The sequence below is a fragment of the Vicugna pacos genome, chromosome 8, assembly GCF_048564905.1.
Source record: "Vicugna pacos chromosome 8, VicPac4, whole genome shotgun sequence".
Classification (NCBI taxonomy): Eukaryota; Metazoa; Chordata; class Mammalia; order Artiodactyla; family Camelidae; genus Vicugna; species Vicugna pacos.
The window spans coordinates 28,066,695-28,092,100 of NC_132994.1; the positions used below are offsets into that span (position 1 = coordinate 28,066,695).

At 32.6% G+C, this 25,406-nt stretch overlaps 1 protein-coding gene across 3 annotated transcripts in view; it reads right to left on the reverse strand.

Annotated features, from left to right (window-relative positions):
- The window catches only part of ASCC3 (activating signal cointegrator 1 complex subunit 3), a 301,819-nt gene that overhangs the window by 246,509 nt on the left and 29,904 nt on the right, over positions 1-25,406 (reverse strand). For 2 of the 3 annotated variants that reach the window (XM_015235974.3, XM_072965658.1), the window contains exon 4: positions 21,461-22,020. In XM_015235974.3, the coding sequence (XP_015091460.2) occupies positions 21,461-22,020 (560 nt within the window). Of the gene's footprint in view, positions 1-21,460; positions 22,021-24,591; positions 24,622-25,406 lie in introns of those variants that run through there. The other variant, XM_072965659.1, reaches the window with a different exon arrangement.

The window sequence follows — 25,406 nt, forward strand, 5'->3', positions numbered from 1 at the left end:
ACAGCACAAAAAGCACGTTATTTATTAAAAATAACACACCTAAGACCTAGCAAAAGGGACAAGAAGGCTGCTTTGCTCTGAGTAGCAGGACTTCCATAACCCCAAATGAAGAATCCACAGCAGAATTCTAAGATTAAAACAACTCCAAATTATACTTTCCCTAACATTTGCATTTTCATCCACACAGAGAGCAGGTGCAGTTATCATTCAAGATTTGCACTATAAACTAATCTGGCACCGAGACTGACTATTTGTGAAGGTACAGATGTCTGCATCACTGTTCTACACACTGACACAAGTTCCAGAAGCTATCAAATTGAAAAAAGGAGGGAAAAGTTAACTCCGTATAGAAACGGACATCAACTTCAGAGTTTAAAAAAAAAAAAAGAATGCAGCTCTTAAACAATAAAAAGTTAGGTTTCACTACCCTGGGTAAAAATTAAAGATATTAGATTTAAAGGAAACACAATAGGAGCAGACAGGTAACAATCCTTTTCATGGTAGATTTTGTTAAAGCCATTATTATCTATTAAGGAACTTCTCAATAGACAAAGGTGCTTAGAGTTCTCATTGTTCTTATAAATCCTTTTCCATTAAATTAAACTATCAAATCAAAGCAGTTCTTCATTAAGTTAAAATAATTAATGGAAACAGTAAAAAAAAAATTAACCAATAGACTTTGCTCCTGAGATGCCAAAAAATATGTATATTCTTCAGAACACAGACTAACTTTAGAACAGCGTTACTTCCTTGTTCCTTACACTTTTAACAGATGAATGCAGTCGTGAATCTCTCAGAAAAGGTAATCCCTACTTTCCACTATATTGAGTTATATCATTTTCATTCCAACAGGAACAATGCTGTACTGGATGCTATGTCCTAGCACAGTATCAAATGAATCACAAATATTATACCATTATAAAAGCAAAACATAAAGTAACAAAATCTTTAAATAATATACCATGGAAAACTATAAATCTTAAAAAATTGGTAAGAAAAAAAGAGATAAAATGGGCCTAAATAAGAACTATAAATTTGTTTCAAGAAGAGGTATGCAGAGATGTACTGAGGGTTTGTGAAACTACAGAAGAAACATGAGAAACATACTTGTATTACACCTGTACTCAAAGAATTAGATGCAAAACAATATTTACAAATAAAATGCAATTTTGGTCATGTTAATGTCCTATCTGAATCCTACTTCTCAGCTTAGTCAAAAAGCATTGAACAAATAAATTACTTAATCACTAAAACAGGCTTTAAAACAAATAAAATTTGAATATTTATAAAAGGTTTGTTAGTTTCATTCTGTTTCCATCTAATCAATAAAATAACTCATTAAAAGTCAGATTATAGTAAGTCTACCTGAAGTTCCAAAATGACCTCTTTCAAGTAAGTAACCAACTATTCTCCATATCAGTCAATGGGCATTATGAAAACTAGCTAGTGATACACAGTAGGCATAATATCTTGATGTGAGTGAGGTATCTTTTTGGACAACAAAATGGTTCAGTGGATCAAGGGTTTAATCTCAATATCGAGATCACCCACTAAAGCTGTTCTTCAGAGACTGGCCATGGCTTTGTCCTGTTCAAAATTTGGTCAATAATATATAAACTGGAAGACATATTAAATCAAATTTGTTAAAGTGTTAATATAGGATATGATAGACTCAAGATATTTAAATTTTTTAAATAGTATGATATAATTTGGCCAGACCTAAAGAGAAGTAATAGAGATAAATATAAAACCCCACAATTAGGTTTAAAAAGCTGCGTACTTGTACGAGATGAGGAAATATCATCCTAAAAAATGAACAAATAAATTCCTAAGAAAAGTCCTGTAAGGGTAGGGGATTGGTTGTTTGCAGGCTCAAGAGGAATAAAAAATGCAATGAAGGCTAGGAAAAAATTTGATGCAGTAATAGTAATCTCAAAAACTCCATTTAGCATCTCAAAAGATACTACATTGATTGAACCATAAAGTGTTGAATTAAATTATAATCTATACTTTTAAAGAAGGCTACAATAAAAAACTAAACCATAGAACATGGAAAAAAGTAAAAATAAGATATATCTACATAAATTTTTCCAACAGCAGATCTGTTAGTATCTATTATCCAATCTAAATGAAGGATACTCGATCATAGATTTGATAAAGATAATGAATATTATTCTGGCCCCATCTTCCTCAATGCATCATTCCACATTGCTAAATATTCCTTATTCTTCTTGAAATATACTTTTCCTTTGATATCCTTGACACACCATTCTTTTAATATGTATCCTACCACTCTGGCTGCTACATTCCTGTCTCCTCTTCAGGCTAACTTTGACTATTAAATGTTGGAGTTCCTTACGGTTTAATTCTAAATTTTCTCTTATGTTCACTCCATATTCTCTCTAGAGCTGCTCACATGCAAGCCCTTACCTTCCACCAGCAAGCACAAGCTGAAAACTCTTAAATTCACATATCCTTTCCAGATCTCTGCTCTGAGCTCCATTTATTATCTCCACTTGGAGGTCTCAAGGCCTTCCAGAATTCTACACGCTCAAAAATATCTCTTGGTTTCCCAGAGCTTCACCCTTTTCTAAGTGTTCTCTATTTCCAAGAATGGCATTGCCCTCCTAGTTACACAAATCAAAACTAAAGATGCATCGTTATTACCCCATCACACCCAATCCTATCCATCATCCAATTCGCTCTCAAGATCTCCTGATCTCAATTACTAAACAGATTTCAAGACTTTCCGCTTGCCTATGTTAAGCTCCCTAACACTTGCTGCCTGTACCACAGGTTTCCTAAATGGTTTCTGCACGTTGATCCAAAACACATTCCAATCAATTCTCTGCACAGCAACCACAGCAGATTTTATGAAATGCAGGTTTGATCAATGTATGCTACCTCCTCTCCACCCCTGGTTAACATACTCTCCAATAGCTTTCCTAGTTCTAAAGATGAAGTATTAAACTAAACACAGAATCAGAACCTCAAAGCATCACAAAGTGCTAAGATTCAAAAATACTGAAGTATATACAGTCACACTGCTCTGACTATCTAGAATACTAATAATTACTAATAATATTTCTATTATGAAAGTTTTTTTTACAATGTAACAGTTTTATTATATGGGTATATCTTATAATCAATATCTACATTTAATATAATAGTTTTTTCTGAAAATGTTATTAAATGAATGGTGTTTCTGAAAATTTTCAGTCCATTACAGAATTTAAGAAAATACAGATTAGGTATAATCCACTGATACCATCAATGCTCATATTTTTTAAACATCTTCTGTGCAAGTGCATTCTAAGTCAGTAACCCACTCATTATTTTATAGTACTCCTTGTCAGTCAACTTCATAACTTAGCAAACTTATAATAACTAGCAACACACAGCAGTTTAGCTTAGAACATCAACCAGGGCTCAAACCAAGAGCCCACTGTTCACTAACTTTAGGACTTTAGACATCTTCTCTGAGCCTCCATTCACATGTATGGTGGGAATAAGAGTTCATACATACCCCTTACAGGGCTGTGATGAGAACTAAATAATGCACGTAAATGTATCTAACACAGTGCCTTACATATAATAAGTAATTAACTTTAGGTGTTTAGTATTATTAAGATAAATGAATTACAACCAAGTAAGGGAGTAAGAAAAGTACACAAAATAATTTGCATCATGGTGAGAATGACAACAATACCTAATAAGTGTACACTACTTATGTACCAAGCAAGTAACTGTTTTACATCTAAAGCATATATTTCCACAGTCTCCATCTGAAGAAATATTCAATGAATATTTGCTAAATATACATTATACTGATGCATTTATTATTTAAAAGCAATCTTGATAGAATAATAATTCAAAGAAAACATCACAAAAATATGTAACATTCAACTATCACTTGTCAGGAAATAAAAGAACACATAAATAGTAACAAACATATCTGATGCACATATTCAGCATTTTTTTTCAAGAAAAGTGTGCTCATGATTGTAACATGTCCATGCATATATTCCAACCCTAATTTCTGCTGGTACAATCATTCTTGGTTCAATGGTGAAATTAAACACAATATACTCTAGTGCTCTGTAAAAAGGAGCAATAGGTTTAAAATCATTGCTTCAATTAAAACTTTAATCACTGGTTAGATCACAGCTTCCTTAACCTTCCTGCCAACCACCAGTATGTCTTCATTTCAGTCTGTTACATACTAGAACCAGATGAATCTCCCTTATAGTCAGCTTTCACATATACCCTCCCACGCAATTACAATGGGGTCATCTAAGCTCAGTTTGGAAGGGACCTTAGAGGACATCTAAACAAAGCTTCCATAAAAGCAATAATTACTGCCAAGCGAAGCAGAATAATAGGGCAGTTGAGAACATGGGGTTGGACTCAGAACTAAGTTTATCAGTTCAGTCAGTTCCTAGTTATAGGACTATGGGCAACTTTCTTAAGCTCTCTAAGACTCAGCTTTCTTATCAGTTAAAAGAAATCAGCACGATGTCTGACAACAAGTGCTCAATAAATACTTATTGCTGTTATTGACATTTTATCCCTGGCTAATGAACATCTAGCATACTTCTACCAGCAGGAAACTATCTTATAAGGCAACTCGTGCCACTGCTAGAGAATGCTACTTGTCAGGAAATCCTTCTGTATATTGAGCCCAATCAGTCTCACTGTAGCTTTCATCTATCGCCTCTGAGATTACAGAGAATGATCTCAGTAACATTTCTACAAGACAGCCCTTCAAATGTTTGAAGATAAGGCCAAGTAAAGTATTAAGCATACTTCACTCACAAGTCCTCTCTTTCCCAGGTAAACATACATCAATTCCCTACTATTAGTCATATAACTTGGTTTCTAGATGATTCTTCATCCAGGTTCATTTAGAAAAGTAACTTCTACTGAGCCTCTTTTTTAAAAAATGGCACCCAAAACTTAACATAATATTTCAAATAGAATTAGATCACAGAGAAAAAAACAACTTCTGACTAGATGTGAAACTTTTCTAAATATAGCGTAAGTTGGTAACAACATCATACTGTTGGCCCAAACTGGATGTGTAGCCAAGTAAAAACATTTTGTTTTAGGTTTTTTCCACATAAATTCCTAGAAAAGATTCCCATATCCTGTACATAGAGCAATTTCAAATGAATCCCTTATAAAGTTCATTTTCTTCTTGTTTCTTCTTTTTAGTCTTTTGAGAGCTTTCTAAATCCAGAATCTGGTATTTACCGTATCAGTAAACACTATCAGTGTTGAGTCTATCCTGAACACAAATTTATTAACCATGCCTTTACACAAATTTTTGATTAAAGTATGGAGGACAGGACACAAGTTTAAAATAAAACAAACAAACAAACAACAACAACAAAAACCCTGCAGGATGACCTGACTCCAAACTGGCAATGAACCTACATTTTGGGTAAGGTTTTTCAATCAACTATTAACTCCATTTAACTGTATTACTCACCAGCTGACATTTTTCTATCTTGCTTGTCTAATTTAAAATCTTCACTAATACTGTAGCCACTAGTCAAATAAGGCATTTATATTCAAAGTAATTACAATTAAACAAAATTTAAAATACAATTCCTCAGTCACATTAGCCACATTTCAAAAGATGAACAGCCAAATGTGCCTGGTGGTTACCATGTTAAAGAGCAAACAGAATATTTCAATCTTCACAAATAGACAGCACTGGTTTAGAAGACATTTTGATTCTACTGTAAAATGCTCTCTTGAGATCTAGATAGAATATGTTTATATAGCATAATCTATCTAGTTGCATCATACAAACTACTAAATTAGATATTTTTTAAAGCATGTCATAGATTTACATTAGTTTATTTATTTTTTATTTCATTAAATTCTGCTCTTTACATAAGTTAGCACATCCATAAAAACACACAAAGAAGTCCGATACAGAGATATGCTGAAAGATTATACTAAATTGCACATTTCTCATTTTTATTTGTTACCTTTTCCAACTTTCCTATCACATTAAAAATATTTTATGTAATCAGAAAAAAATTTATTTTATTTTTAATTAATACAAGCCAGATTCTAATTTATCTTTTTTTTAAATTTTTTGTCTTCTAAGGACACAAAGCATCACTAAATTAATAAATAAAAATAGGTTTTCACACCTTAACCAGATTTGGAATGAACACCAGAAATTACATACACCAAAAAATTCCCTATCATGTAGATAATCAGCTGATAACTAATAGTTAAAGGACCAATGATCAGACAATTTAAACTTTTCCTCTGTCAAATCTTATTTTTCAAATTAAAAACTTTTTTTTAATCAAACATGATTTAACCAAATGGGAATTATGCTAACCTAAGAAAATCTTATCACTGAAAAGACTATTTCAGTAACAGTAATAATATTAATAATTATTATTAGTTCATAAGAGCAATAAAATGCTTTAACAATTCAATCATTTGAGTTAATAAGCCAATTCCTTATCCTAATATCTAATTGGGACTAGTTAAGAGGGATGAAGATGAAATAAGTACAGAATGTCCATTATTTTCTTTCCAAGTAGAAGAGCCATGGATGGCATTTTTGAACTAAGCTAGTTAGGAAAAGCAATAGCTTGTAAACAAATTTAAAATTTGCTTGAGCATGTAAGTGGTCACATTTACAAAATGGAGCAAGCAAGTGAAGTATTACTTTTCAAGTAAGCTTATTTCTTTGTATATCAAAAGAAAATGAGCATTTTTCACACAAAGCAATACCTGTAACTTCCAAAATACACACCTAATATTGGAATGAGAATTATTTATTATATTTCAGGGTAGATTGATAATATGCAAGCAATAATGTTTAGTCTCTTTCCTTATTGGGACAGACAATAAAAATCACAGAATTTATCAGGGGACCTTTCTATCTGGGAGATTTGCAAGGCACTAAACTCTCTATACAGAAACTGAATCCCTAAAAATATTATACTACACATCACTTTTTTCTAGGTATCAGTGAATATATAAAATGTATAAGTAATGAAGTTATGAGAATCAGGTACTCATATAAAACTAGAGACAAGGTTAAATGTACCAAAATACACAAAATACGTGTAAGGCTTAACAACAGTATAAGTAACAAGTTTCTGGTCTGAGGTCTTTCTAAAGAATTTTTCTTTTTGCTTTTTTTTTTCTTTTGCTTTCTTTTCTTTTTTTTTTTACTTTCTTTTCTTTTCTCTTTTTTACTTTCTTTTCTTTTTTCTTTCTATCTTTTTTGTTCAGTTTTTTTTGCGGGGGTCCTTTTCTTAAATCAAAATACTTATAAGGGCTATAGTTAACTTATTCTTATTAACACAATTATCATGATTAATTTTCCATTACCTTGAGCAAATTTAAGAAATCAATTTTAACCCTAAGTAGAAAGAATAGTCAAATAAATGTTTATTGGTCACTGACTGTGCGAGTCCAATTGGCATGTACATTCTATATACTGAATTTACTTATTCTACTAATTTTCAAGTTTTAGAATGTTTATAAACAGCAAAACCCTTAAAAAGTTTGCCATAATAAAAAATATGATGATCCTACAAGAATAATCAGTTATTTCTCTTAAAAAAAAAACTAAACTAAAATATATTTTACTTTTAAATTTCTTCTTAAAACTATCTTGAAAAGATCCATTCCCTTTTATGCTTAAGATATGAAGGAGATCATTTTCTGAAAACAAGTGTCAGATGAAATTAAGATGAAAAAGAAGATATGGCACAAAATTCATGCTTGAATCCACCTCTTCTGGTAAAACAAAAAGAGAAAAACCTAAAAGACACATCAAACTTAAAAACAAGAAAAATATCTCCCTGGAGGAGAAACAGAGAAGAGAAGGGGAAAAAAAAGGTAAAACACTGAGTGAGGCTAAAGAGACAAGCTGGGCTCCAGTTCTAGACAGCAAGGCTACAAATCTGGCTCCTGTGGGATAACGGGATAACCCAGATGAAAAATGTTCCAAACAATGTGAGATGTAGAACTAGCCTTAGCTGAAGCCAGAGTGTGTACATGGGGCTCCGCTGATCATGAGAAGAGGCTGAAAAGAAGTCCTACCAAAATGATACCTGGGGCCACAACTACTATAGGAATGTAAGACGGGAGGGGGAGAAATGTACAGGAGAGAAGCTACAAATCAGTATCAGCGTAAGAATTAAAATTCCCAAACATACGAAGAAACCTTAACTAAAAATGATAATCAATTTAACATCAACATGAAACTTAAGTTCATTCCAGTAGAAGGTAATGTGGAACAATGTAAACACTTTCAAACATGTACTACAACGAAGTTCAAGGAGATCAAGAAGGCAGTTGCTTAAAGTAAAAGAATTTATGAAACAAAAGAGGGTATATTAGAATGTTCTAGCTTTTCTGCTCAATTTTTCTGTAATCTTAAAGCTGCTCTTTAAAAAGTGCACTGATCTTTTAAAAAATATGATAAATGATTAAAAAAAGAATTTTAAAGTTATATCAATCAAGGTGATTATTCTCTTACTGCTGATAAATATTTGTAAAGTTAAAGAATTACATACACCTGTGGTTTAAACAAAAACTACCTAGAGTAAAATGCCTTACATGTAAAAGATGTTTAACAAATCTTTGTGAAGGAAATGAGTAAGTAATGAAAAGAGGGAATTAACGATCAATATGTAGGGTCATTTTCTAACAGTATTAGTTATCAGGTCATAAAACTGAATTCTCATTGGGATCTATTTTATTGTTCGGATACAATAAATGGGGCTTGAGGTCACTCTATACTTTGAGTATTTCAAATGTTATCATGATTATTATTGATAGCATAAGAAAACAAGTAGTTGTAAACAGATTAAAAATTTAAAGAAGCCCATTTTCACTGTGAAACAAATACATCTGTTATAACTGGGTATAACTACAAGGATATCATGCTTGTCCCAATGTCTTATTTATCTGAAGATCGGAAGACTGCCAGATGTCTTATTATTTAAAACTAACACCTGCTACAGGAAAAAAAGCTGAAACGTATGTGGAAAAAAAAATAAATAAAGGGAAGAGCAACAAAACCAAAAGCTGGTTCTCCGAAAACAAACACTTCTCTATCAAAAATGAGAAAGTAGAGAAAAAACAGACAGGGGCAACATAACTAAAAACTACCACAAAATTTTTTTTTTGTTTTTTAAGAAGACATGTATTACCTTAGAGTGAAAAGCTTGAATACTCAGATGAAATGGCTAATTTCACAGAAAAATGTAACTGTCAAACTTAATTTAAGAAGAAATGGAACATCTGAATAAACCAACAACTACTGGAAAACCTGAACTGGCAACTAATGTCTGCCCTCCAAAAAGACACCAGGCCAGGCAGTTTTAGAAGCATACTAGCATCAAAGTTTCATAAAGGAGATAATCGCTTTCCTATAGAAACCTTTTAAAAGACAGAAAAAGAAAGGTCCAGAAGTTATTCTAAAGGCAGCAAGAGAAAAGCAAAGAGTAAATTACAAGGGAACCCCTATAAGGCTCTCAGCTGATTTCTCTACACAAACACTACAGGCCAGAAGGGAGTGGCAAGATATATTCAAAGCCCTGAATGAAAAAAAGATGCAGCCTAGGATGCTTTACCCAGCAAGGCTATCCTTTAGGATAGAAGGAGAAATAAAGAGTTTCACAGAAGTTATGATATTTTATGACGTCAGAATAACCTTAGGTGTTAAAACAGGGTAATTCACAAATTCTCTACTCAGGCTAGGATTCTAGGCATAATAGGAGGATCAAAACCCCCTGAGATGCACCAGTGCCTATCCAATAAAATCCCAAGAAAAAGAGAGGGTGTTCTGATTCTCATAAATGAAATTAAAACAAATCCATGTATTTCCCTTTTTAATTTTACCAAGGTACGCATTTTAAAACTTGGAGTTGCATCTTCACTTCTACTGTAATAAACAGCATACATTATATATTACAGTAAGCACAGTATCCAAAGAAAAACTATATTCAATTCAGGGAATGTCTTTCTTTAAGATAATGAGTAATTTGAGATTTGCATGTGAAATGAAAAAGATGTGCATACTGAAAACGAAGAATAACCAAGTATGATAAAAGAAAATGTTAACTGAGTAACTCTGAAAAAAGTTTTGAATTAACAGTCCATGTGGAACTGAGTATCAGAATAATTACACAAAGTAGGTATGTTATTCTAAACTGTAAATTATTCTTAGTTTGATTTGTGATATAAAAAAATTATTAAATATTCATACATTCCAAAAGTCTTAACAAAAGAAAATAACCATAGAAATTAGGACAACATTTATTCAGTATTTATTTTTCTCTCTAGAAAAATGTACTACGCAAATTGTTGCTGCATTGCAGAGAATTAGATAAATTATATTTTGAGAATAACTAATGCTCATTATTTACAGGTACTTAATCTAACACAACACTTTAACGAAGCTATAATCAAGGTCACTTATGACTTAATTAAAACTACTTGGGATGTGAACAGTATTTATTCCAGACATACTATAATTAATTAAATGTATAGTAAGTAAAGTTAAAGCTAGGTACCATTGTATATTAAAAAGCTTACTTTACATTTTCATGCACTTGGCAAATTGATAGCTTCCTTGATCCTTAAAAAGAAAATATGCTGATTTTAATTGCCGTAGGGAAAACAAATTTACAGCCATCATATGTACGTATGTGTATATGTGCACATGTACATACAAAACTGAAGAAATTAATGGATTAAATTTTAAATATTTAAATAAACATTTATAGCAATTTCTAAATCTAACAAAGTTATTTATGTTTACTGACAACTAAAACATTATCCAAAAATGTTTTTACTCATCTCAAAAACTACTGAAACACAGAAACTTATTCTTTATTCTACTAATAAAATGTATTTATCTTATTTCTTTTCAATATCGATACATTGATATCTGTCTATATATAAAATCCATATGCTCTTCCAAATTAGTCATAACAACACTCATTAGAGCAAACACAATTTTCTTGCCCATTCTACTTTTAAACAAATGTATGAAAGTTCCAAGAGAAGGCAGCTTAAGAAAGCAAGATAATGGGAATGGGTTGATTAAACTTTCTTAGATTTCCCTTTTTGTCTCCCAAAACCTACTTGACACATAGTAAAGAATGAATGAATGAATGAATGAATGAATGAAGTGAGCAAACAGTGCCAAAAACATTCATAAGATGCAATGTATGAAATATGGCAAAATGTCTTACTCCTTGAACAATCATTGTAAGTTTAAATTAACATGTTAATATCTTTTCTTTCAAATCTGTAACAAGATGATATATAACCCCAAGAACTTTTGGGGTTGAAAGGTGTCTTAAAAGTCCCCAGAATCCAACCCTATACAAATTCCAACAAAGTGATCATTCACCATATCTGAATATATCTCCAATAAAAGGTCTCATTATTTGCCAAAAGCGCTAATTATATTTAAAGACAGAAAATTAAAAAAGTATACATGAGCTGAGATCTGTCTTCATGTACTTTCAGCCCCAAGGTCCCAGTTATAACTCTTGGGCCATCATCCCTCTTCAATATACAGAGCTCAAACATTCTGCCCATCCTTTTATCCCATAATAGCTTTTTCTTGAAAAGAATCACCAAGTGTTCATCATAAAATATTATTTCCAGTTCCTTTCACTGACCTGATAACTCTCCTCTCTATGCCTTCTGCAGGGGATTTAACTCCCTTAAAGTGTAGGGCCAGGTGTAGCCTGTAGAGCCCAAAAATGAAATGAATTATCACTACCCATGTATAAGATCATACCTCTTTAATAAAAACTGTATTGTTTACTAGGTACGTAACACTACTTACAATAGCCAATACATATGGAATATTTACTTTCTGCTAGGTATTAATCTACATGCCTCAAGTGCTTCTATCTTATATCATGTATCTTCACAGTCCCAATCTATATGGTAAGTCTATCACTTTCTCCACATAACAATTAAGAAAACTGCCGCTTAAAGAAGTGACTTGGCCAGGTCAGTTCATAAGCAGGAGATCTAGGACTCATGTATGTGTCTAACCTAAAGTCCATGATCTTAACCTATTTGAATTTGCACTTCCCATGGCTGACTCACACTGAATTTAGTTTTTTCTTATGCTACTGCTAAACTAGATCTTCCTCTCAAAAATGAAGTGTTTCTGGTTACAAGTATATGAACTTATATTTATCTATTTTATCATGTCATATTCAGCCCATCACTCTAACAATCTAAGCCATAAAGAAGGGAATAAAAGCAACATTCCACCAAGATAAAGAAAAAAATACAGCTAGTGCTTTCCCAATACAGACTATAAAACTTAAGAGACCTGTTATAGCAGGTGAAACACTTCAACTATCTTGTCCTTTCTTAAATTTTACATTCAGCTAGAAGTAGAACAAATGATTCTTGAGTTTTCCTCATAAAAATTTCATCTCTTATAAAGTAAAAATAGTAATGAATAACTTAAAATGGCAGACAATGTAAAAGTACAAAGAATCTGGGGAGAAAATGGCTATATTAGTTTAGAGTATGCAATATGGACATACTCAGATACGTGCCTATAAATTAAATACAGAGAAATGATACATCTGATTCAGATAACATTCTACCTAAAACTAGTGAGACTAAAAAGTAAAAAGATCAAAAAACATGGAAAGTTCAATCATGTCTTGGGGATTGCCTTCCTGAGAATACCAAAAGAAGATTTATAAATGAAAAGATGAATAGATTTCCTATTTGAACACTTAAAACATCTGCAAAAATATTTTAATCTCATTATAAATTATTAATTAAAAAAAGTAACTCAACTTCAAATGAAAAATTAGCAATTCTCACAAGAATTCAGTAAGTGGCCTACAGATATATGGAAAAAGTCTTTAACTTCAATAGTCATAAAAAAAATGTAATTTAGGGTTAAAACAGTGAGATACCATTTTGCCCCTACTAAACAGGCAAGTTTTTTTTTTTTAACGTATAATAAACAGGATTGGCAAGAACGTAAATACAGGGATACTCTTATACACTACAGGTAAAAATGTACACTGGTAGATTCCTTCAAGAAAGAATTTTGTCAGTATTTATGGATGTAAAACTTTCACTAGTAGGCATATATTCAAGGGGAAAATATGTATGAATAAACGTACAGCATAAGTCTTTATTTCAATGTGTATAATAGGGAAAAGCTAGATTTAACTTACATCATCAATAGCAGAGTATTAATTTAACACTAGAATATGATGAAAAATATATACTCTGCAGCCATTAAAATTATTATACAATAATTGATTTACTATGTTGAATACCTAAAACTAACATTACATTGCAAATCAATTATACTTCAATTTCTAAAATTATACAATAAATAATGTATTGCATATATTGTCATAAAAACACGCACAGAAGTGTTAACTAATAAAAAAAAAGCATTACATATACTATATGACCCATCTTTTAAAGTGCTCAAATATTTTTGAAATATATACTCCAAAATACTTGCAGTGGCCATGACTAAGATGGTAGTGAGAGTACAGATGGCTCTTTCCTACATGTCGTGTGTAAGTGTCGTCTAAAATTTCTACAATGCCATGTTTTTCAAAACTAGCAAAATAAATCTGTGTTTTAAAAAAGGTAAAATTAAGAAATGGCATAAAAAACTAAAATTTCCACCACAATCCTGAAAAAATTAGAGTAAAAAACTAGATTCTAATAAAACACTACAGCTATGCAATAAGCCACAAACTGAACAAATTAGAGGTACACGAGAGGAAATATGGTGGCCAAAACCACAATAAAAACAAGTGTATTTACACGTATATGTTTTTAAAATCCATAAGGAGTGTCTAGTAGGTTAAATCTCTAAAAAAAAAAATCCAGGCATATAAAAACGAGAGAAATAACAAAAAGAATTCTCTTATCAATGTTTGAAGCAAGGAAATAAAACCTGGACAAGTTCCTCCTCAGGGAAGTCAGAGAAGCAAGTCCATTCTCACTTTGCATGCATCTTCTCCTACAGACACTATAAGCTTGAAAGAGCAGAACAAATACCACAAATATCGAATGCTACCTGTGGTAATGGAGAAATTAGTAAGGAATCACCTAGCTTCTTCAAACAAATAAGTTCAGGTATTCAGACCTTGATGAATCATATTCCAAGATTCAAGAACTTACAGATTTGGTGTAAGAGTCACTGCAATCTTTGAGAAATACTGAAGGAAAATAGAAGCTCCAGATGAAAGCAAAATCCCCCAATTTGAAAAAAGGGTAAAAATGATGTGTTGTGAAAATTATTTAACTATAAGCTTAATATTAACACATGTAAATGTAATGAACAAAGAACAGGCTTCATAAGTAAAGGAATGGCAGAGTAGTCTTAATTCTTTTTCCTGAGATTATTTAGTTAGTTGTTCTTAGATTGGAAAAGCAACTGAAAGTCTGATACCTTTGAAGACAAGATGATGAAAGCATTCTATGTGTTAATATTGTTAGATCTACAGAGCACTGAACAACTGCATCCAAATTGTTCAGATAATAAATTAATGTCAACATAGAGGAAAACTGAAGGAATTTTACCCTTAAAAAAAAAAAAGACTAAGGAGGGGAAAATAAAACTGCCATCACACAGTCTAAAACATAGTCATTTAAAAGAGTAGACATCTATAACTTTGCTGCCCCACGTACAGATACAAGACTAAATGGCAGATGTAAATGGAGTAGTTACCAGTTCAGCACAACAAGTAATTACAAGAGGACTACACAAGAAAGAAATAAGATGCCTTTTGGAAAAACTCTTCACTAGAATAAATAGACCATATTATATGGGCAGCATTTGGATATACTGGGTGGAAAAATTCTATGATTCTAAATATTCTCTAAGTCTCAAAGTATAATTATATCCAAAGCAGATCTCCAGTCAGACTTGGGGTAGGGGAAGGACTCTTCTGATAATTTGATATAAAGACTACAGACAAAGCAACACATACTCGGTCCTCACAGCTGAAGGGACACTATTTGAATTCTCACCTGGTTGAATTTGGTGTCTTTATAGTTCAGCAGTGCTAAGACTACCAAAAAGAATGTACAACACCTAATAGATGGAAAACATTTTCATAAAGCATTAATGTTAATCATTCAGCTCAATAATATTTTAAATTCCCTACTCTGGGTACCTAAAACATCACTGTAGACTCCTTGCCAATGTAGTATACACATTAAATCAGTGGTTTTCAAAATGTGATCTGGAGGTCCAGAAAGCATTACAATTTTTTGTTTTAATATCTAATACAATAAATATCAAAAGAACATACTGGTAAACAACATAAAGAACAGCTCTGTGAGGTCCTCAGTAATTAAGAGTGTAAAGGAGTTTTGAAAACAGAAAGTTTGAGAACCACTGTATAAAACCATGCTAATTACTCTACATCAAAATTTCAAAGGATGCTGGAATCGTTTATTATGCAAAATATGAAAACAAATACATGTATGTATATGTATGATTGGGACATTGTGCTGTACAGCAGAGACTGACACATTGTAACTGATGGTACTTCAATAAAAAAGAAAGGAAAAAATCAATCATGTAAATAAGTCCTAAAAAATAGAGTCTTCCCTCAGTAGATAGTCTAACTAAGTAAGTTCTACTTTTTAGGATCAGGCATCTATCCAGAACAGAGTTGGGTTCAGAAACGAACTTGCATGAGTCAAGTAACACCATCTGCATAGAGTCAAGAGATAACGCTAACAACAAATACCAAAACACACTCGCTAAAGAACGAACACCATATGAACAAAAGCAAACTCTGATATCAGTACAACTCAAATTCACTTTTACTAAGAACTATTTACCGAATTGCTCTATCAATATTTATATCAATATTAATAACTCTGCAAAAATAGCCTTTAATAGTGAAATACCAAGAAATATGCATTCTCCATCTCCAACATACCTCCAATATTCTCAAGTGTTTTTCTATTAGCACCTTTTCTATTTTACCAATTATTGTTAAAATCAGAACTCACTTCAAAAACTGAATTCAAAAAATTTTCTTTAGAATATTGAGACTTAAAAAAACAAAACAGAACAAAAAAGTAGTAAAAATAATTCTCTGAATTAAGACCTAGCCTTTAAGAATCATTTTATTAGTCACTTGAAACATCTATATGTAATAAGGCATAGATAAAAAATTATTTACTGATGTATAAGATATACACTCTAATAAAACTTTGGTATGTGCGAATATATGCTCTTCATTCAAGTGGAAGGCAAGAAACTAACATTCAAGAACCTATAGTTTGTGAAACATTGTGCTAGGTACTTTGTATGTATTACCTTACAAATCCTTACAGCAACATTGTGAAACAAATATTTCACAAATTAGGGACTGAGGTTCCTAAGGGCTTAGTAATTTGTCCACAGTCAACAACAGGTAAACAGACAGATTTCCTTCAAAGAGCCTTGTCTGTTAGTACCCCTCTCTCTCTTCAAAGAATTCAGTGACATACTGGATAGGAACAGTGGGCCTGTTCTGAGAAAAAAGCCCCGGAATTTCTACTAATATCTTGCTTTGTGATTTTAGGAAACAAACTGGGTCTTGGGTTCTTTTCTTTCCTTTTTTTATCCTTATACAGAAGATAACTATCCCTAATTCACAGGCCTGTGAAGACACTGGTTGTGTCAAGGAAGACAGCCTGGTCCATGTACACATAACAAACACACAAAACATGGTAATTTTGCTATTACTAATACAAGTACTTTCTAGGGGAAAAGTTTCTGTTGAAAGTTCTTTAACTATATGATCCCAGCAGAACTAAACTTATTGCTAAAATTCTGGTTACAGAACAGCAGCAGCAGGAAGATGTCTGTATCGATGAATGAGTCCTGATTAAGAAAATAACCTGGAATGTTCAAATTTTATTTGCTTCTGGTGTTGAAATGTACTAACTTTAATAAATATTTTTTAAAGTAAATAAATCTCAAGAGCATAAAGACTTAAAGACTCTAGCCCAATCAAATTCTCAGGCTTGATTATAATGACTATAGCCTTAATAGACAAATTACTAGGAGTCAGAGTTTAAAAGGAAAAAAGCCCTTAGGAGACAGTAACTTAGAGGTGGCAAAGTAGGGAAGAAAAAGATGGTACTGGGAAACCTAAGAAGTGGGCTGTTTTACTAGTTCAGCACCCACAAAACCACAGAATCACTTTAAATGTAACTAATCCCCTGCAAAAATCCTAAAACTCACCTTTAACAGGTCTCAAGGTTTCATCCTTTCTCTTATTTTAGCCAATTCTATACCTGGAACTCTCTATAAAGGACAGACACTATTTCTAAAGAAACTGTAAATCAGAGTAAACGCCAAAGTTTCATCAAATTATTTTAAATGCTTGATGTTTCAAAGAAATGAATACAGGAAAATGTACAGATCTACTTCTTGGCAAAGAAAGTACACACAAGAGTCAGGATGTCTGAACTTCAATCCTAGATTCACTGTTTATTCTACAACCTTGGGCAAATTTCCCAACATCTTTGTAAAATACCTATCTTCAGTAAGCAATAATCCATGAGGTCAACAAAAGTTTTCCTTATAGTACCAGCAAAACAGAGGTACCAAAAATGAGGAAAAACTTTTTTAAAGAAGCTGATGTTTGACAAAGACATCAACTTAACCACAGTGGTAAATGAAATTTTATTAGACTCTTTTATTTGCTTTAGTATGTTTTTTTTTTTTAAATCACTAGGGGAGGGGAGGAGAAATGCCTCAGAGTATAACCTTTTCAGCACTTAGGGTCTCTAACAATTTTTAATCCAGCATTGTCTACCTCAAAGCATTACTGTGGAGGATTAAATGAAGTGATGCACATAAAGCACTTAATATAATGCCTTACTGAATACAGTAGGCACTCATATGTAGCCATTATTATTATTACTATTGTCATCAGAATTCTCTCTCTCCACATGTTTCAGACTAAAACTTCTGTTACACCATGTTCGTGGTGTCATCATACACATACACTTATTATTCACATGCTTCCAACACTAGTTCAACAATAACATAAAGGTCTTTGGAAAAAAAAGACTTTAAATAGCCAGCCCTTAAGAACAGCTTTACCATCAGACATTAAGTCAATAAAGTAAATTCAGACATGGGAAGTCACATGATGAAGGACAAAAATATCTTCAGCATAGACACAGTTTTTCATATATTTCTCTTAAGTTATATGTAATAAATAGTAAGTTTTTATGATTCCGCTAAATTTCTGGAGGAATAGCACAAAGCATTTTTATCCAATATTTACTATTCCATAGTCAACTAAACTCTCAAAAAAAGGAAATTATGCTATGACATAAATTGATTACTCTTTTAATTATACTCTTCCCTGGCTTAAGAAGGAATTTAAAAGTAAATAGACAATACAGCATACCCTAAAGTGACAATAACAATGAATGACTGTATTGAAACAATATTTTTCTGCTGAAGCATTACTTCAAAATTATAAGGAACATTTCCTTATCAATACAATACAATTGCAAAGAAAGGGATCTAATAAATAATGAACAGTCTATGTTGTAAAAAAATTATCATAATGATTGTTTATTTTCATTCATAGATTAAAAAAAAAAAACACTGATGGATGAATCGTTTAAAACTCTACTTCTCAAGCCACTGGGAGAATGTGAAATATGCACCTATATGTTAAACTGTCCATTAAATCCTGGATGAAAAATCACTGAACCAGACCATACAGGAGGTATCTACAGGTTTTAGAGTGGCTTATAATATACCTTAAGAAGGTGTACAAGGCCTTATCTTATTTGACCCTTACCTATTTTCCCACCTTTGTCTCTCATCACACACCCTTTGCATCCTGCACCCTCAGTGCAGAGATTGCAGCTTTCTAAACACACCATGTTCTTTTTCACATTTAAAATATGTTCCCAACTGTTTTCTGGTCCTCTTGAAGAAGTTAAATCTAGCCATACTGCAAGACTTGGCTGTAGCTTAAAGTCCTCTAGGAATACTTTTTCTGCCATACTAACCCCTCTAAAGAATCTATGACCTAAATGTGATCAACAGATGAATGGATAAAGAAAACGTGGTGTGTATGTATGTGTATATAAACACACACACACAGGAATATTACTCAACCACAAAAAAGAATGAAATAATGCCATTTGCAACAATATGGATGGACCTAGAGATTTTCATAAACTGAAGTAATCAAAGACAAACATCATATGATGTCATTTATATGTGGAATCTAAAAATAACAAATTTCATTTACAAACCAAAAATAGACTTATGAACATAGAAAACAAACTATGGTTATGGGGGGGAACAGATTAGAAGTTTTGGATTAACAGATACAAATTACTATATATAAAATAGATAAACAAGAACCTACTGTATACTAGAGGGAACTATGGTCAATCTCTCATAATGAGCTATAATGGAAAAGAATCTTTAAAAAAAAATACATGTATGTATGTACACATATAACTGAACTGCTTTGCTGTACACCTGAAACAAACACTGTAAATAGACTACGCTTCAATAAAAAATAAGAAAAAAAAAGAATCTATAATTGGATCTTTTACACCCTCATTTTCTTTGTATACAGTATCATAATATCTATGGTTTTGGGGAACACTTATTGACATATCTATTCCTACTAAATAATAAATTCCCTGAGAGAGAATCTGCTATCTTATTCATTCTTTCATGTTCAGCAACTAGCACTGTACCAAGTGCTACAATGTATGAAGAATGCATAGATGTATGAATTCAGTTTGACATTGTAATGAGGTAGATTATGAAAAAAATCTTGAGAATTAGAAAATGTTCCCCTTCCAACAGTCAGATTCAGTTACTCAAAAATTGTGGTGAAGAACTAAGAAATACAAAATTTGCTCTAGATATTCTGAAGTTTAAAAAGAATAGTCTTATGGCTCACTCAGAAAAATAAAGTTTCCAATAGTTTGATGTTTATAAATTTCAGTTTGCTATAATCATAATAGCAAAACTGCTATGTATTATAAGCAAATACCAGTAAAATTTTCTTTATAAATCACAATTTTTATAACAATAATACTATCTTCAGAATGTTAGAGAAATTCACTTATAAATGTGGACCATACCTGATATAAATTAAACCAAGTGTAAGACATTCAAGGTAAATGAGACTGATTAAAGAATCAACAGCATGATAACTTATTTTGAAACTAAAGTTTACGAGCATAACATCCAACAATAGTATGGGTTTAGTCCTCCAATACCTGTTTAGCTAATTTCCTAATTTTCCATTGGGGGAGGACTACATTTTTTCCCCCTACATTCCTGATACTTCATATGATTTTAAAATCTTTAATTCCAATAATAATAAGAAGAAAAATAATCACAACTACCATGTAATAAGTACTTATCAAATGCTCCTTGTCATTTCACATATTGCTATCTCATTGAAGGCTTACAACAATTCTGTCATCTATGTATTCCTGTTCTCTTGAGAGAACCCAATAAGAAAATAGCCTCTAGGGGATTCAATTATCTAAAATATCACTACCAATAAGTGGGAAAGGAAGGACTTCTGATTTCATAGCCTCTGCCCTTTCTACAACAATATGCCATCTCTCTTAATCCTTCATCAAATATGCTGCTCATCCATTATTAAAATTGGGTTGACATTATTTTAAATCTATACCAGAAAAGGAATATAATGCTGGTACTGAGAGCAAAACTGAACTCTTCAAGATAAACTTTTCATGTGACAGTAAGATTAATTGATCATTTTGAATAACATAATCAAATGAAGACACAAAAATGAATTAAAAAGTTTTCTCTGTGTGATATAAGAAACTTATAAAAGCACAGTCCTTTATTAAACAAGTAATACTAAGTAGTCCAGTTACTTCTAGATCAGTCTGTTTTTCAAAGCTTATTATTTCAATCGTAGAAACTAGTCAAATACTTTTCTAAATCAGTAACTCAATATATAGATAAAATTTCTAACTTTTTGAAGTTTATTATCTTTTCGTCAAAGGTCTCAGAAATATAAAATGCTGTACTAATATTAACAGTTATTTCTAGATTAACCACATAATTTATCAAACTACAGGTTTTCACTTTTTGAAGAAGGGACACTACTGCTTATTACAATGTAACAACAGATTTAACCAGAACTGTCCCAGTAACCAGTACATGTGGACACTCCAACTATTGCCCTAGGCTCTCCCCATATTCATTATACTCACAGGCCTCCTACAACAACCTAGTGGAAAGACATGCATGCCTCCTATGTAAAACCATGTGGCCACATATTTGACTACCCTAGCACAACATTAAAGACGTACTTTCTTTGCTAGGCATCCATGTTTTAAAGGCTATTTCATTAAGATAAGTCACATTAAGATAAAACTGCAGTAACTTCAACTATACCTCATCCTGAAGTTCATCACCACTTTTAACAGAAGCAAGCATATCGTATAAAGTACAGCAAAGATCTTCTACTCTTGTTGCTTCAGCCATTTCACTTAAAGTTGCATTTAAGTACTTCTCAACTTCACACCACAAAAAGGAGTCGTTAGTTTTTTCCACAGGCTTGAGGTCTGGGGTGGAATGCTCCTGAAAGTGGTCAGCCAGAAACTTCTTGTAATCCAAGCTTATCGTTTTCTGAGATTCACCATTTATTGGCAGCTCGTCAAAGTGGTCCAAATCATGCATGTCAAAAGAAAATGCTAAATTTTTACCAAATAAAATTCTATCATCACATTCATCTGTTGTCATCTGGACAAGAGCAGTAAGGCTGTCTTTACAAAAATGAGAGGTGATTCGATTAGTAGCATTACAAGCCGCAGTGGCAGATGATGACGGAAAGGGACCAAACATCTGTTTGATAGCCTTTGTCTCCTTGTGACCAACAGAATCCCTTAAGTGAAATGTCTTGAAGAGAAATGCAGCTGCACTTTCAATTGCTTCTTTCCCATGATCCATTCCAACTATTCGAAGACAAAAGAAACAGTTATTAGCTCACATGGTTCACGGTTCAAGTTTCTCTTTTCAAAAAAACTACTACAAACATTTTTCTGAGTAAATTCAACAGTGAAAATATACTGGTATTTTGATATAGATATTGACATAGAAAGAAAGAGAGAGAGGGAGACGGAGAGAGAGAGATAAAAGATAACCAACTTAGGAACAGGAACATCCCTTTAAGGCCATTTCCAAATTCCTGATGAATTGTATTAAGTAAACAATGCACTATCAGTAAATATCCTATATCCAAGCACTGAAATTACCTGTAATAACCCTTTACCTCTTTCTAAAAACAATTTGAGGCATTAGCTAAAACTTATTTAAAACAAAATTTTAAAAACTGATTTGATGAGCTAGCTAAATAAGTAAGTGAAAACAATTATCTGAACACAGACTTTTGGAGCTGGAAGGAAGTCTCACAAATCCACTACTTTCTTTGCATGTACTGTAAATCTGAGATGGTAAGAAATAAATTTGTATAGCTTTCATTCAAAAAATTTATTACATAAATCAACTATACTTCAATAATAAGTAAGTAAATAACTAAATACTTCAAAAAAAAAAATCCTGCTGTTGAAAAGAGGCCAGAAGTAAATTCCTTATCAAAATAAGAGGAAGTAAAAAGGAGCAGCTCCTAATTTCTCTAACACATTAATTTCTTATATCTGACTCTCTCTAAAAGGAGAACCTGTATTTGTGTGCTAGAATCCAAAGAATTATTCCTACAGCAGAAAAAAAAAAAAGAATTTCAACCTTTCAGAAGGCCCCAAAAGTCAATGTGACTTAACTAAAGTAATACTGGTAAAATTAGTAATAAGATAATTAATACCATCATCTTCCAGAAACCATGGCTTCAATTATATCATTAATCACAAATCTTAAGCAGCTAATGATGTAGCTTGGTAATTCAACCTAAACTCCTATACTTTGTTTACAAGTCATGCCAGGAGCTGACATAATTCTTTTTATCCAATTTTAGTGGCTAAGATACATTTCCTGCTCCAGCCAACAAGAATTTCTATCTTAGGTCCTGCCCTAGTCTATGCCTATTTCCATACCTTCATTTAATCTTCCCCAAGGCCTCTGATTATTCAAATTCTATCTGTGTTTCAGAATCCAGCTCAATTGTCTCTTTCAAGGTGATTACAACACTGTGTATGTTGTTGGGTCCCCACACTGTTAACCTAGCCCAAATTAGTTGTCTCAACAGAGATTTAAACTGTTGAATTTAACTGAACCCAGGCCTCAGTGACACCAGACTAGTGTTTTTACATTATATCACACTACCTCAGTAACTTTTTATTGTATCTGATGTTTACACGTGTGTAGATTAAGTTTGAGTGAAGATAAGAAATTTTACAGTGTATCTATTATTTAATTCTTCAAGTATAAAGACTACTTTTATGATTATAAAGAACCTATAAAACACCATCTAACAATTTTTTTTTTAGTATTTAGGAGAATACACAACAAAAATCTTCTATAAATAGTGCTTTTTAGTAAATTAATTCGATAGCATTAGTGCACCTTTTACTTATTCAGTCTATATATGAAGCTTGGAGATGCCATTCACATTTATAAACTCATTCTATTATCTAACATTGTAAATATGTATTATTTGGTATAGATATCATCATTTTGCATCTTGGAATTTTCCTTAAACAACGTACTAAAAACTTTTACATTAAAGTATCTCAATTCTTCCTAATAAAATTATCTCCATCTTATAGATACTAAAATACAGACTCAGAATTAAATTTGGGACAGATCAAACAGATATTTAGTTATTAAGCAAGAATCAAATAAGTTTCTAACTCGTAAACAAAGTTCTTTCTACTAAACCACATGGATTCCCTGTAAATTCCTAGGAAGCAGATTTATCTCTAACTATCGTTTAATAAAGAAATAAACAAATAAATAATCATCATCTTAGGAATTACAGTAATAAGTGAGAGAATAGTCTTAATTTATTACCAAATGTGAAATTAATTTAAATATCTATTATTAGCTTACTGGTTAAATTATGCTAAACCATCTATTACTTTCACTATATATTGGATCCAAATATTTTGCCACAAAATAACCTCCACAATATATTAAATGGGGGGAAAAGTAAGTTATATGTCCATTTTTGAAGAAAAAGAAAGTAATTGCAGACTCAGAAATATCTGCAAAGATTAAAAAAGATTTTCTCAAGGTTTCATATTTTTGAACACTGACTTACAGCTATAAAATTTCAGAAAAAACATACAAATGCTTTTAAACTTTTAAACCTAGTCGGGTAAGGGTGCTTCATATATGTTACTACCCTTGCTTAATTACAAACTCTTCTTCTGCACAACCTACTCAACGCCATCGTTGAGTCGGGTTGCTAAGACTGGACACGTGTCCACACCACAAAGGTGTTCCTCTAAAGTGAGTCTCTGTACTTGGGAGCCTGGGAGCCAATTTTTGAGAAGCATTAGCAAACAGCATTTGTTGCCACTGTTAGCTCTCCAAAAAGAAATAAACAACTCATTTTGAAACTAACGAACATATTAGGGGTCGAGGGGTCCTAAAACGCAACGACCACTTCCATCGCGCGGCCTTCCGGCAACTGCACACGCGTGTCTTCCAGCCCGGAGCCGAGACACGCTTTGCGGCACTCCGTCCGCATGTGATGACGTAGCACGTGGGGGACTGGCTGTCAGAGGACCCCCGATAAGAAGGCAGCCCAGGATTGGAGCAGAGACCTGAGGGCCCGAGGAGGGTGGCAACAAAGGAGCCACCCCAACCCGCTAGCACAGCACACCCAATAAGCGATCTTCTGGTGACTGAACTGTATGAAGGGCGTTTGTAAAGCAGAAAGTATCTGAAGAGAATGGATGCAGTCAGGTGTGTGACTTATCAAAGGTCTGGGAGGCCCCACCCGACTCTCAACAAAATAGGATTAGAAAGGAAACCTACAGAAACCTAGCCGCTTCTTTGCTTCTCCATCAGCTGGCCAAACCTGCACACAAATAACGGGCTACACCGAAAGGGACCGGGAGGCCGGGGAAAGCGCGCGTGGCACGCTTCTAGGGTGGAAACTTGTAATAAGTACCCATGTTTCTGTTTTCGTACACAATATATATATCCAAAAATTGAACTTGTTAGATTAACCGTGAGGACCGTGTTCACAAATAACCTTTTTAAAAAAAATTCTTTTTATATTTTAAGTACACTTTAGTACCATGTCATCTTTTAAATGATTATTTATTAGGCTTAAGTTCTTTGGTGCATTATTTGCTCAAGCTTTTTCTTTCACACCATTGACTGTGCTAATCTTTCTGATAGGAATAGGGATTTTAGGAAATTTAGTTTTGTCCTC